At 37.7% G+C, this 14,732-nt stretch overlaps 2 protein-coding genes across 3 annotated transcripts in view; both read left to right on the top strand.

The window, feature by feature from the left end:
• The first annotated feature begins 604 nt into the window (after positions 1-604).
• Positions 605-8,620, top strand: LOC113118346 (protein-glutamine gamma-glutamyltransferase 2-like). The gene is made up of 13 exons (XM_026287437.1): positions 605-1,039; positions 2,376-2,552; positions 2,806-3,036; positions 3,179-3,297; positions 3,948-4,076; positions 4,249-4,426; positions 4,534-4,672; positions 4,837-4,940; positions 5,061-5,303; positions 5,715-5,981; positions 6,076-6,236; positions 6,320-6,456; positions 7,309-8,620. The coding sequence occupies exons 1-13, from the start codon at positions 1,024-1,026 to the stop codon at positions 7,484-7,486; spliced, it is 2,079 nt and encodes a 692-aa protein (XP_026143222.1). The 5' UTR covers positions 605-1,023; the 3' UTR covers positions 7,487-8,620.
• A 144-nt stretch (positions 8,621-8,764) lies between these two features.
• The window catches only part of LOC113118345 (alanine--tRNA ligase, cytoplasmic-like), a 13,808-nt gene continuing 7,840 nt past the window's right edge, over positions 8,765-14,732 (top strand). Inside the window, exons 1-11 of one of the 2 annotated variants that reach the window (XM_026287435.1) lie at positions 8,773-8,852; positions 9,333-9,404; positions 10,709-10,876; positions 10,960-11,148; positions 11,325-11,470; positions 11,560-11,751; positions 12,665-12,809; positions 12,885-13,030; positions 13,118-13,226; positions 13,400-13,550; positions 13,989-14,113. In XM_026287435.1, coding sequence (XP_026143220.1) covers positions 9,354-9,404; positions 10,709-10,876; positions 10,960-11,148; positions 11,325-11,470; positions 11,560-11,751; positions 12,665-12,809; positions 12,885-13,030; positions 13,118-13,226; positions 13,400-13,550; positions 13,989-14,113 — 1,422 coding nt within the window. In that variant the 5' untranslated portion in view covers positions 8,773-8,852; positions 9,333-9,353. Of the gene's footprint in view, positions 8,853-9,332; positions 9,405-10,708; positions 10,877-10,959; positions 11,149-11,324; positions 11,471-11,559; positions 11,752-12,664; positions 12,810-12,884; positions 13,031-13,117; positions 13,227-13,399; positions 13,551-13,988; positions 14,114-14,732 lie in introns of both variants that reach the window. The other variant, XM_026287436.1, reaches the window with a different exon arrangement.

Below are 14,732 nucleotides of genomic sequence, written 5' to 3'. Positions count from 1 at the left end.
TGACTTTATTTTGGGAAAGAGAATTCTAATGATCTATGTGGCTCCCAGTTGTTAAAAGTTCAATGCTGTCATATCATCAGTGAGGGAGCTTAATGGAATTTAATTAACTCCACAAACAGTGGGGAAATTCCTCACAAAATTATGTCAGACGTTTTAGTTGTTTTTGCAATCTGACCTCTTGACCTCCAGCTGACATGTCAGGCATTTCACACCAATGATTTACACTTTATCATTATAGATCATATATGTTAAACTGCTATATTGTGCAAGTTAATGAATGCTCCACACTCAATAGTTCAGAGAAAGTTTGGGAAAGAAAGTCTCTGAAAACATTTTATGACTCTTGCATAAAATTTCATTTTTGTATTGCAGGAAAAAGTGCATCCTCACTAACCTAGAACATGTATTATTTATTTTTTTTTGTCTTTTCTCCCTTTGCTTAAATAGGATACTTACAGAAATATTAAAAATAGAAAGTAACTGACTTTGAGTCAGGGAAATAGAGGTGGAGTAAATCTGATATACTATGGAAGTGTTACCCAAACATCAGAACTTCTCTTTTTAACAAAGGGCCCCTGTATGTGACCCTGGTCCTTACGGAAAAGAGACCAATTTTCCAGCAATGACGTGTTTGCAGAGACTACGCTGGTTATAGTAAATCTTGAAGATTTTTTCCACAGAGGCGGAGCTGCAAACACACATACTGGACAGTACACACTTAGCACCTCTTAGACTGCTTGAGGACCTTGTATGTGTGTGATGTCTGAGGTCATAAAGGAAACGGAGAGGATGTGTGAGTCAGGGTGTGTCTTGTCCAGAAAGAAGGGCAGTCAATGATAGAGATGGTGGGGCATCAATGGGCGTGGATGGGTTTTCTTTATAAAATGGATCCTAAAAGCAAAGGTATTACAGGGAAGACTGCTGTCTTGGACTGAACTACGGAGATTTACAGAAAACATCAAGAAAAGGATTGTACAAAAGCTCACCCGATTACTTACAACAAGTGTCAAACTAAATCCATCAATGGCCAGCCATAATGGTAAGAAAGTCAGTTTAACATATTTGTTTTCAGAAATATTGCTTAAAGAAAGAACTAAGTTTTTTAATATGATAGCAATAACACAGTATGCAGTTTAGCAAATACACGATCTCACATTAAATACAAGATGCATTTGTTTACTACTAAATTACTGTAAATATTTTTTTGAAAAGGTATTGTGAAGTTGTTGAAAAACTGTTTGTGTTACTCAAATGTATTACATAAAGCAGTCTGGTGGGCAAGAGTTTTGCAAGAGGGCTGGCAAGACTTTTCCATTTCCATTCTATTAATAGAACTGTAGGTCAAAAAAAATAATCTGTTCACCAAACCACTTATGATTCAATAATGTGGTCTTTCTACCATGGATCAAAATACATTAAGCCTTTCAGGTGAATCATAATCTTACTCAAACAACAGTAGATGCCAAAGGTCCTATTGCTAAAGTAATACTTCTGATGGTTTTAATTCATGCTGGGCAGGTGTTGAAATTAATATGACACACTAAATTAACTATTTTAAATCTTTGAACATACACTAAACTGTAGGTCACATGTGACCAGACTTTCAAATTGTTCCAAACACAACAGAAACATGCATCTCATTGCATGTGCAGTTTTGATATTCTCTGACCAGATAGAATTATAATCCATTAAACTGCATCATTCACTTTGTGATCTTCTGTGATATCCCTCAGATCTGACTGCCCAAAATCTAAATCCTCAAAAATCCAAATCCTCAATCTTACTTTTGGCAGCTATAACATTGACTCCTCCAGACTGCAAATCAGGCCAAAAGTTGTTAAGTGTGTTCCAACTTTTAGGGTGGTCTTAGACTTTTGGACTCCACTGTATGTTTGACGATAATATAAGCAAATATAATACAATTCAGTTCAGCGGATCACAAATATTAAACCAAAAAGACAAAACATGGAAAAATCTTTTCATATTAACCATTTACTTTTAATGTTACCGTCATGCCACTTTTTTCATTGCTTTCCAAGCTGAGGTTCTAAAGCCCAGACCTCACAAGAGATCAAATACCAGACCAAATAAAATAACCAACAAGTCAGCCTGCTTCCATATTTATTTAAACAATGCATTTTGTACTGAAACACTTTTCGAGTGTAAAATTAAAAACTGGTCAGCAAGGATGGAAATTAATCTATTCCATGATTAACATGAATTTAGCCACCAAAATAACTTGCATGCAACATTTAGTAACAAAGCATTTAAAGACATGTTATAGGTCAAGGGAACTAGGCTTAATAATCTAAATGGATATTTGGATTATATTTACTTGTATGTTTAAACTGTTCATTAATCTCTTTTGTGCTCAGCCCTACTGAGTGGTATAGATCTGCAGTGCTATGAGAATAACCATGCTCACCGCACTGAGGAAATGGATATGGAGCGACTGCTGGTGCGTAGAGGTCAGCCATTCTCCATAGTACTGCAGTGTCCTGACCAAATCCCACGGATCCCGGACCACCAGCTCAACCTCATACTTCACCTGGGTGAGTAAACTTGATGGAGACAGTTACAGATTAAACAGGGAGGAAGATAAACAGATGGCCTACAAGTTATTATCTTGAAGAAGTTATTAGATTGGAGTTTGGTTTAGTGGTCAAGCTGAAAGAGGAAACAACTCAAACACAAAAATAAAAAAATGCACATAACAACAACATAAGACACCACTAGGAAATATATATTTATATTATGTAAAGTCACATTTATCTGCTAATATCTGTGCATGTTTTTGTGTTACAGGTAAGAATAATGAGGTGGTCTTGAAGGTGTCAGATTCAAAGCAGGATCATGGGAAATGGTGGTTCAGTCAGCGTAATGCTCAGGGTGAGGTGATGCTGACTCTCCACAGCCCTGCTGATGCTCCCGTGGGTCTGTACAGCATGACTGTAGTTCTGCTCTCAGCTGATGGGCAGATCCTGGAGCAAACCAAGTCTCAGACCTTCTACCTGCTTTTCAATCCTTGGTGCAAAAGTGTGTATTTAAAGGCATCATTCATCCAAAAAAAAATTAATTCATATTTCCTCATGACTAAAATTGGGTGGATTCTATTTTTAGTTGTCGCTGATTTTATTGCTCATCACAAAATTCTGACAATTGTATTTCTTTCCTGTAGATGACTCTGTGTACCTTCCCAGTGAGGAACTGTTGCAGGAGTACATTTTAAATGAAAATGGGATCTTGTACCAGGGCTCATGGGATGATATCACCACTGTGCCTTGGAACTTTGGACAGGTAACTGCATTCCCAAATTCTCAAGATCCAAATTTATACAGCCCCAATCTGTTTAAACAGTTTTGTGGTAAGTGCCCTCTCTGAGAAAGCATCATGGCCTGAGATGACTGACACACAATCAGGATTTATGGGTGATGTTCCATGGTGGTGGAATTCAGATGAGGCAGGGTGTGGATTGTGACACATCAGTGGCAGGAGAACCGCAGAGAGCTTGTCTGCTGGGTAATCACTCTCTGTCTGATGTTAGACATTTCAGCAACAATGTCTCTCTCACAAACAATTGACTGTCCCATTTCAAAAGAAATTGATCCTCCAAATTAAGCGGGAGAGCTGAAAGTGCTAAACTACAAGTCAGGCCCAAAGGACAGCATTTTATGTCAATTTGCACAATAATTACTCACAAATAAAAAAAAAAGTGCTATGTACAGTCTATGGTTTTGACGGATGTATGGTTTTTCCATTTCAAGTTCTGTTCTGTACACAAACTTTTGTTTGTTTTTAGTTCACATTATTTTCTGTGGATCAGCAGCATGTCACAATAATTTTAACTGTGCCTAAAGAAACCTCTACACCCCTCAGTAGGCCTAAATTTCATACCAATGCAAACAAACCAAGATATTCATATACTTTGGATTCTATTTTTTAAACAGTTTGAAAAAGATTTGGTGGATATTTGCTTTGAAGTGCTGGACAATTCCCCCGCAGCCCTGAAAAATTCAGAGATGGACATTGCTAACAGAGCAAGCCCTGTATACGTTAGCAGGACTATTACTGCCATGGTAAGGCATCTGTCAACATGGTCATTCATTGTCTCAAACTGTGTTATTATTTTCATATTTGCTCAATCATAAATTACTTTTTCACTAAGTAATCTGTAAAAAGTGTTTTACATTGTATATATGCTATTTATGTTTATGTATGATCTACATAAACACAATTCTGCATTAACAGGTGAATGCTAATGATGATCGCGGAGTGGTATCTGGTCGCTGGGACGGAGAGTACAGTGATGGGGTGGCACCCACACGGTGGACTGGCAGTGTGCCCATCCTGAGACGCTGGAGTGAGGGTGGAGGACAGAGAGTGCGCTATGGGCAGTGCTGGGTGTTCACAGGAGTGGCCTGCACAGGTAAAAAAGATTTAGAAAATATGAAGTGTTTCTAAATTCAAAAATGCACACTACTGTTATTATTCCTGTTGGTTATTCACGTGATTTGCAACATGCATTTTCAACAGTCCTCCGCTGTCTTGGCATTCCAACCAGATGCATCACAAATTACTCATCTGCTCATGACACTGATTCCAGCATTACTGTCGATTACATTCTCAATGATCAACTTGAAAGTGTGTATGAAGGCAGGAAGGACTCCATTTGGTAAGTCATGATATAAGCTCTAAATCCATCCAATTTGTTTTCATAAGGAATTTTAAGGAAACCATCTGAGACAAAATTGAACTCCATTAAGTTTCCTGAGTTATTAAAGAGCAACTACATTTTCTTCTGTAGTACCTGATCTGATCTTCATCCTCTGTTTTCAGGAATTACCACTGTTGGGTTGAGTCCTGGATGAAACGTGATGACCTCCCAGAAGGTTACGATGGATGGCAGGTGCTAGACCCTACTCCTCTAGAAAGGAGTGATGGTAAAGTCTTACTCTTTGAAGTATAAAAACAAGAACATGCAGAGAACTACTTCTCCTATTTTCCATTACATACAACTGGAATATTAGCTAGCTTGCCTTCTTCTTAACATGTTCTTACAGGAGTCTTCTGCTGTGGGCCTTGTCCAGTCTATGCAGTCAAGGAGGGAGAAGTGGGGATGAAGTACGACACCCCATTTGTGTTTTCTGAGGTGAATGCTGATCTGATTGTCTGGATTGTTCATCCAGATGGAGAACGGATTCAGGTGTCCCAAAACAGTAAAGTTATTGGGCGGAACATTAGCACTAAGAGTGTGTATGGAGACTTCAGAGAGGACATTACTGCTAACTACAAACATCCTGAAGGTAAAAACAAGCAACCTGTTGAATGTTCTCATTTGTTTTGAATTTTTCGAACCACTTTATTATTAACTATTTTTGATCTTTGACATTCTGTTGTTAAATGAAGTGAATTGTCTGTCTCCTGTTCTACCTGAAACATAGTAAATGCTACTTCTATATATTTAAATGATATTATACATTTTATTATAATAATTGTTTAGAAAATAAGAGACCTTTGTGACACTAACCTAAAAAGGAAAGACCTACCACAGTGTATTGTTTACAATAAGGCATGTTTACAGTAAATCAAGAAATTTAGTATGATACATTTTGATTTTGTGTTTTTGAATTCAATTTATATTAGTCCATGCCGACTGATTCTGAAATTGTGACGTTCTGTTATTAATCACATTCAAATGCTTTGTCCCACCACAGGATCAATGAAGGAGCGAGAGGTTTATAAAAAGGCAGGCAGACAAGTGGGCCAAAAGAACGAAGGCCCAGGACAGCTCGAGCTTTTCATCAAGCATGCCCCAGCTATCCACGGGACAGACTTTGATGTGATCATAGAGGTGTATAATGCTGGTAGAGAGGACACAGTTGCACAGCTCACAGTCACATCGAACGCAATAACCTACAATAGTATCCACCGCGGAGAGTGCCAGAGAAAGACAACCTCTCTCACAGTGCAAGCGCACAAAGGTAAGACTAGGAAACTGAATTATTTCGCATAAATTGGCAACTGCAAAGGCTGTTTTATAATAAGTTAAAAAAATATCTTTGCCTCGATTTATAGCTCATAAAGAAGTATTGCGACTTCAGTATGACCATTATGGGGCCTGTGTGTCTGAACATCACATGATAAGAGTCACAGCCCTCCTCCAACCCACTCATCAAGACAAAATCATCCTACAAGAAATCAACATCCCTTTGAAAATGCCAGCTCTTCATATCAAGGTGATGAATTGTTCCATTAATACTAGCACTTTGTCATTGGCTTTGGTCCTTTATCAATGACTGAAATTGGTTCTACATTTCAGATTACTGGAAAAGCCATTGTATCAGGTAAACTGACAGCGAACATCTCCTTCACCAATCCCTTGCCTGTTAGTCTACAAGGAGGTGTGTTTACCGTGGAGGGAGCAGGACTAACAGAGGCGAAAGAAATAAAAACACAGTATGTGCTAGTTTTTGAAACCATGCAGAGTATGTACTAGACATTAAATTAATTGTTCACCCCAAAATAGATAATTCAGAAAATGAACTCACCCTCAGGCCATCCAGAATGTAGATGAGTATGTTTTTTCATTGGAACTGATTTGAGAAATTTAGAACTACATCACTCGTTAACCCCTAGATCCTCTGCAGTGAATGGGTGCCATCAAAATAAGAGTCCAAACAGCTGATAAAATCATCACAATAATCAACAAATAATCCACACGACTGCAGTCCATCAGGTGACATCTTGTGAAGTGAAAAGCTTGTTTATAACAAACCCATCCATCAAGTTGTTTTAACTTTTAACTTTAAACCATTGATTCTTGCCAAAATACCAGTTCATAATCGTTAATAACAATTCCTCCAGTGGAAAAAGTCCATCCCCTGTTGTCTTCTTGCATCAAAATCCAAATCCGAAACTGTTTTGGACTGGTTTTGCAACAGTTTGAAGTTAAAAACATCTTAATACCTTTTCACTTCTTAAAAACTGGACTGGTTAGAGTCATGTTAATAACTGTGTAAAAGTGATGTTTTTATCAGCTGTTTGAACTCATTCTGACGGCACCCATTCACTGTAGGGTATCCGCTGGTGAGCAAGTGGTGAAGATTTCTCAAAATATGTTTCGGTTAAGAAACAAACTCTACACTCAACTCTACAACTACATCTCGGATGGCCTGAGTGTGAGCAAATTTTCATTTATGGGTTACTATATCACGATCCAGTATACATTTCTTTGAAATCCATTAAATATGATCTAAGACATTCAAGTTTTGGTTGACTGTTAAGATCTATATGTCTCTTTTTCTCTAGTGGTAAGATTGAACCTGGTCAGGCTGTGAAAGTTAAATTCTCCTTCAAGCCCACCCGTGCTGGCCTGAGGAAACTGCTTGTCGACTTTGACTCAGACAGACTGAGAGATGTAAAAGGAGAAGCCACTGTTATTGTTCGGACAAAAATGCAAAATAGGAACGCTGTCCCAGAAATCTAGACAAGCATGTAAATTCAGAGAGCTATACATTTAGTGTGTTGTAAATGATACAGTTAATGCTATATACTTGACTTGAAGACAGCTGTTTTGCTTGTTACTTATTTTGTTTGTGATTTGTTTATATAAAGAGTATGCAACAATTCCTTTATGATTACATTATGACATATGTTTGCATATGTTTGGATTTTAGGCAGATTTGAAAGCTGTTTTTCCACATGTAAAATGCCCAGCCATGTGAATACACCATAGCGTGCCTTTTATTATATAAATATAAAAAAAGTTGTATCTATTAACAATTTTGAAATCAGTGTTTGATGATACTTTCAGTATAATGCTGTTGATATAAATGTTTTGATAAAAATATGCATGCAAATATGACAGCAGAATATATATATTTTTCTGTATTTCTCCATTTAGTTGTTTATCAATTCATTTCCTATAAACAGCAACAGGAAATAAAATGTCAGAGAACATATATTTTAGGTTTAGCTAGATATAACGTATGCTTGCATACTTGACCTTGCATTTGAACCTTTTAACAAATGGAACTGGAAACTAGAAAGAAAGGTAACTTATTAGAAAACAGGTATATAGAAAAGAAACCTTAACCAGCGAACAGGTGACATTTATTACAGGTGGTCCTACATGAAATGTAAACAGTAGTGCCATTACTGTGATGTGAATGATCAAATTGCTTAAAACTCATTATCTATTATGCTTGTCCCTAATGGAATGTTGGGTATAAACAATATATTGATCGCCACCAGCTGTGAGGGGGTGCTTATTGTTACTTTGATAAACAAATACACAAAACCGAAAGTACTGTGTTTAACTTTGTTTCAGTTTTATGGTAAATTTTTGTCTTGCTTTTGTAATATGCAAAATTCTAGCCTTCCATCACACTGCATCATGATATTCTTCCACTTAATCCATTTGGACTAATAATAATGAAGTTTTAGGTTAACACGCTTAAGTATTTTCTTAAACATGAAAACGATTTCATTATTTACAGCAATTGTGTTGCTTTGATTCTGAAAGAAGAAATGCTTATTAACCAGGAAGGACAAAACAAAATGAGATTGTAAATCACATTTGTAAGATCAAATAAAAATCATAAAAAATATCACTGCACTGTTACTTTATCGTTGCATCATCCAGTTCTGTCCTTTACGCCGTTGACATATCCAAGCTCATCTTTGTTTTGATCGAAAGCATACTAAACCAATAGAAACTACGTACACTGAAAATATCAATATTCCTTAACCAATCATGTGAGTTGTGGGCGGTGCTTCTACTCCTTTTGGTTTCAGCCGGCGTGGTGGAAGTAGTGTGACTGGTTTCTGAAGCGTTTACAAGATTATTATTCGTAAGTTTTATAAGTTTTACACTTGCTTCCACGCGTTATTTGATGTTATTTTTTATTGTATGTCTTTGTAACCTGTATCACGAGACCACATGAATCCATTTAAATGGTATTTTGTTGAATGACTGGATTGTCAGCTTAGCCTTGTCTCGTGCTTAGGGAAAGCATGCGAGTGCAAAATAAATCTGAACGACTGAATTATCTTCCACTCTTTGCAAGTTACCTTGACATTATGACCGGATTACTTATGTAATATAGAATGCAAATCCGGATGGAGATGTTGATGTGCAAGTCAGCACAAGCTTGCATTATAATTGTGGTCTATAGGGGTTTGGCCTATGCCAGTGCACTGGTAATGCAGTGCAGCGGAAATCAGATTCCAGTTTTCATAATATGTGTGGAAACTCATGTAATTTACGTTTATATGAATGAGTTCTTATTCAGAATGCAGTTATTACACTAAAGCATATTTACTTCCTCTAGGACCATAGAGCATCAATATCTATGGCTCTTCATCTCACTTTTTTATGTGCCAAAGCTTTCTTCTTTTGTCAGGTGAAGCCAAGTGTGTGCGGGTCTTGGTCTGTTTACTTGCTTTTCTCACTAATTTTGGTGCATCATGTCATGTGCCTGATTTTTATGATCCTTCACAAGCTTTGCCAGATGCGTTTTACTCTATTTTGTTAGAATTTTATATTCAGGGCTTAGCAGTAAGGAAGATCACTGTCCGCATTCCCTTTTGCTTTATTTTAAAAAAAATCCTTTGGAATGGTTTATTGATTTGCCAGGTGTGCACTGCTTGTTTTTGTGTTCTTTGCAGCAGTCTTTGGCAGGTCTCTCCTTTAAGAGATTTAATCTCACTGAGGGGTTTTATTAGTACGTTAATAAAAAGCTACTAAATAAGAACAACCTCACTCACTGTCTGTTTTCAGGAAAGATGTGTTTATGTGAATCTATATGTGTCATGGAGTTCCGAGTTTAATTGTTGCAGTTTTGCAAATACGAAATTTCATTATAAAATTATATTTTATATTTATTTTTTTCAATTAGGCAATTTTTTGATATCATTGACATCAAAACATTGACAGGGCAAGTAAAAATTTAACACTTATCGTTGAGCCCTGATATTGATTGTAAATCAAGTTTATCTGTTTTTTTAAATGAACAATATTTAAGTCCATGTCATTATAGCAAGGAAATTCTGGCTTTCAGTGTGAAGCTGTTGATGCAGTTAAGTTATTCGCATGCATGGCTTGAGTGTTTATGGGTTGACTTTTGGAAAAGATGTCTTTATTTTTTAGATTAGTCGTTATGAGAGTGCCGGTGCTGTAATTAGCCTACTCCAGGGATGTCTGTGTTTGCAGCATACAGGCTCCACCTGCCGAGGAGCTTCACTTCTGCGAGGAAGATGTTTCTTAATTCCAGACCAAGTGTTTGATTTAATTTTAAGATTCTAGGAGATATTTTGTATGGTTTGTGATGTGCTATTTTCATAGTTATATTTGATATTTTTGTGTTTATATACATAAAATCCTTTTATCCACATAAAAAAGTCATTTAGTCATATGTTTTCCCCTTAGCTTAATTTCCCTGCATGTTAGAAAGGATTTTGTCTATTTGGTGAATTTGCAAGCTTTGCTTACTCACTGAACAGATTCCTCCCTCGCATGTCTCAGTATTGATGCAGTGATCGATCGTGAGGTGTGTGTGATATTTTTACAGGCTGCAGGTGTCCATAACAGATTCTTTAGTTGTTATCAGTTAACAACAGTAAGAAAAAAAAGCTGCATGTTTACTCCACCCGCTGTTTTTGTGAAACCAGTTTCTGGCTCACTGTGTGTTTGTATATATATCTCCAGTCCCCTGAGAAAAACACAACCAGCATGGACTCTTTACTGACTGCTGCACAGATCCGTGAGAAGTTCATCGACTTCTTTCGACGCCATGAGCACCAGTACGTCCACTCGTCGTCCACCGTTCCGCTTGATGACCCCACTCTGCTCTTCGCCAATGCCGGGATGAACCAGGTAAGGAGATCTGAACCTTCTTGCAAAAACGGGTGAACATAAGTGCCTAATTTGTTGGAAACATTTCATTGTTTTTTTTATAGTTCAAGCCCATCTTCCTGAACACCATCGACCCATCCCACCCTATGGCCAGACTCCGTCGTGCTGCAAATACACAGAAGTGCATTCGTGCCGGCGGCAAACACAATGACCTTGATGATGTGGGCAAAGATGTGTACCATCATACATTCTTCGAGATGTTGGGATCTTGGTCCTTTGGAGATTATTTTAAAGTAAGAAATGGATAGAAAAGTGTTACATATTGTAAAATCATGAAGTTTTACTTCATAGTACTGGTGCTAATGGTTTTTCTGTATTTATGTGCTGCTAAAATTCTAAATGGAAAAAAGAATTTGGGCTTTTTTTCCTTTGCATCTCTTTATTTCTCTTTTGCTCATTCTGTCTCTAGCAACTGGCCTGTGAGATGGCACTGAATCTGCTGACAAAAGAGTTTGGTATACCTATTGACCGGCTCTATGTGACTTATTTTGGTGGTCATGCTGACGCAGGCCTGGAGCCTGACCTGGAGTGCAAGCAGATCTGGCTGGACTTGGGGTGAGTACAGAATCTGTACAAGGTGTATTAAGTTATCGATGTGAAATTGTTAAATGTTGTTTTATATTTTCATATTCTCTCTGTCTTAGAATGGAGGAGAGTCGTATTCTCCCGGGGAGCATGAAAGATAATTTCTGGGAGATGGGGGACACCGGTCCATGTGGACCCTGTAGCGAGATCCACTATGATCGCATTGGAGGCAGAGATGCCGCCCACCTGGTCAACATGGATGACCCGAATGTGCTTGAAGTCTGGAACCTTGTGTTCATTCAGTTTAACAGGTAAATTACTGCTCCTTGCTACCTACAGCTAACAATGTACACACACTTAGAGACATTGCTTTTGGAGTCATTTCTTATTGAATGTATTGTTCAAAGTGACGCACAAGAATATTGTTACAACTGTATAGGCGTCATATCCGCTATTATGTGTGTATTCGCATCGTTTATCTTTTTAGAGTGAGTTTACTTAACAGCGATTGTATCATCGCTGGAAAATATAATGTAGCGATTCAGTATTTAAACTGTATTTAATAAAAGTCGTGGGGCAGCATTGACAATTTATTTTCTCCTGGATGTGTGAGCTGTGCGATTTCCGATATGTGTGTGTGTCAGTAAGCAGCTCATTAATACAGAACGATAATTAAAGGCTCTAATGTACACCAGTGTATGTGTGTATTGTAAGAGCTAGACGACATATGATGACGTGTGACGGCATGGTAGTGATGTCCCAATCGGAATATTTTCTCCCATACCCCTGTAATTATCGTTCTGTATTAATGAGCTGCTTACTGAAAGGGGAAGGCCTAAATAATTAAATGATCAGAAGTGTCACAGTTCTCTTTCAAATAAATGCTGTTGTTTTCTTTTAATTCATCAAAGAATAACACACAAAAAAATGGCAACAAAATATTAAGCATCAACTGATTTTAACATTGATAAAAATAAAAAAATTTTTGGAGTTATTTCTGATGGATCATGTCACACTGAATGACTAATTAAGATCTTTGGAATAAATTGCATTTAATATGACAGTTTTTACTGTATTTGAAAAAATAATTTATAGTGTATATTAATCATTGGCCAGAGTTTCAACACTGTTCCTATATCACAACCTCTGATTTGTTTTAAACAAAGATACTTTAAGTATGCTTGCATTGATTTAATTGCATATGTTTATGATCTCTCTATGCAGAGAATCAGAGACCGTTCTAAAGCCTCTGCCCAAGAAGAGCATTGACACAGGGATGGGACTGGAGCGCTTGGTCTCTGTACTACAAAACAAGATGTCCAACTACGACACAGACCTGTTCATCCCTTATTTTGAAGCCATTCAGAAGGTAATGTAGAAAAGCATAAAAAACATGACCAAATACTGTTTTGCACATTACTAAAAATAATTTCTTGGTTCTCAGGGAACAGGTGCCAGGGCATACACAGGAAAAGTTGGTGCAGAAGACACAGATGGTATTGACATGGCATACCGTGTCCTGGCTGATCACGCCCGCACCATTACCATTGCCTTGTCTGATGGTGGCAGGCCTGACAACACGGGCAGGGGGTGAGATGATTGTGTTATTATATGCTGAGTTATTGGCATATAGTCAATGTATGTGTGTGTGTGTGTGACCCTGTTTTTGTGTTGCAGCTATGTACTGAGGAGGATTCTGCGTCGTGCCGTGCGATACTCTCACGAAAAGCTGGGTGCACAGAAGGGCTTCTTTGCCTCTTTGGTAGATGTGGTGGTTGAGTCTCTGGTAAGGCCTCTACCTCTCAGACACTATATTTTTCCTCTTGATTTTATGTGAATAAGGATGCCCTGTTTGCAGCTTTGACAGTGAATCAAAGTGGCAGCTGCTGAAACATTGAGATGCTCTTTAATCAGACACATCTCTCTGATGGCCATTTAATGGTTCATTGCTCTCTACAGGGTGATGCTTTCCCAGAGCTGCGGAAGGATCCTGATATGGTAAAAGACATCATCAATGAGGAGGAGGCACAGTTCCTTAAGACCCTTAGCAGGGGACGACGCATCCTGGACCGCAAGATCCAGAGTCTGGGAGACAGCAAGACTATACCAGGTTAAGCACATAATACCACAAAGAACCAGTATCTGTAACATGCACTTGAAAATAAAACAATATCCAACCATTCTCCCAAATTCATAATGAAAATTGTTTATAAATCTAAGAGAAGTTTTAAGGTTTTTCCACCAAAATAAAAATGTAAAGAGTACATAAATACTAGTGTTGTGAGTTTACTGTCATTCTGAAAAGTAAAATGATACTATTTTACGATACAGTAGTTTTATTACTATAGTATTGTTACTATATTATAATTTAATATTTAATAAAATGAAAAAGTAATAATCATAATTCAAATGACTGTGAATCTGTCCTGAGACCGAATTGTAAAAAAAATTTTTTTTTTTCTTTTTCCTTATGTAAAATCCACTGTAAATCCACATTCTAAAATTTATGTTGAATTTTTTTGTTCGTAAATGCCACTATTTTGTGTAGGTGACACAGCCTGGCTGCTGTATGACACTTATGGTTTCCCTCTGGACCTCACTGCCCTGATCGCTGAGGAACGAGGAATGGGAGTGGACTTGCAGGCCTTTGAGGATGAGAAGAAAGCTGCGCAGGTTTAAATGTGTTCATTCTTCCATACAGTGAGATTTCCATTTAGAATTTCAGAATAATTTCACAGTCCTAAAACCCACATAGGATATTACCAGAACTCAGTGGTCAAAAATACTAATTCATATATATATATATATATATATATATATATTAGTGGTGGGCCGTTATCGCCGTTAACGAGACTCTTACCGGGCGATAAAAAAAATATCGCCGTTAATCTATTCTCAAAGTTGGGTTGGGAGCTAGGTCTATATTAAGCAAGCTATGATGACTTTCACCTTGATATTTTATATAACTGACTCGCTGAGGACAGCCTAAAAAGATGCTCAGGACAGTTGACGGGCCACTGCTGCGCATCGTCACGAAAGCTTATCTTTCTCACGTGTTGTTAAGCCGTACCGCTTGTCGATTTAAACATTAAAGCATCCAAAAACTAGACGCGGAAAAGCTGAACAGATTAGCGCGTGCCGTTAGGTGCGCACAAGAGAGAGAGCCGCGTATCACGGACAGCGACACTGAACCGAGCTCTCTTCTGCGAAGTTCACCTCGAAGTTCCTCCTGCACCCGAACGAACAAATGCAAATCGCAGTTTGAACAAACAAAAAGATGTGAAAGAGCCCA

The sequence above is a fragment of the Carassius auratus genome, chromosome 18, assembly GCF_003368295.1.
Source record: "Carassius auratus strain Wakin chromosome 18, ASM336829v1, whole genome shotgun sequence".
Lineage (NCBI taxonomy): Eukaryota > Metazoa > Chordata > Actinopteri > Cypriniformes > Cyprinidae > Carassius > Carassius auratus.
Note: the sequence above shows the minus strand (reverse complement) of the source record. Positions and strands in the feature narration are given on the sequence as shown.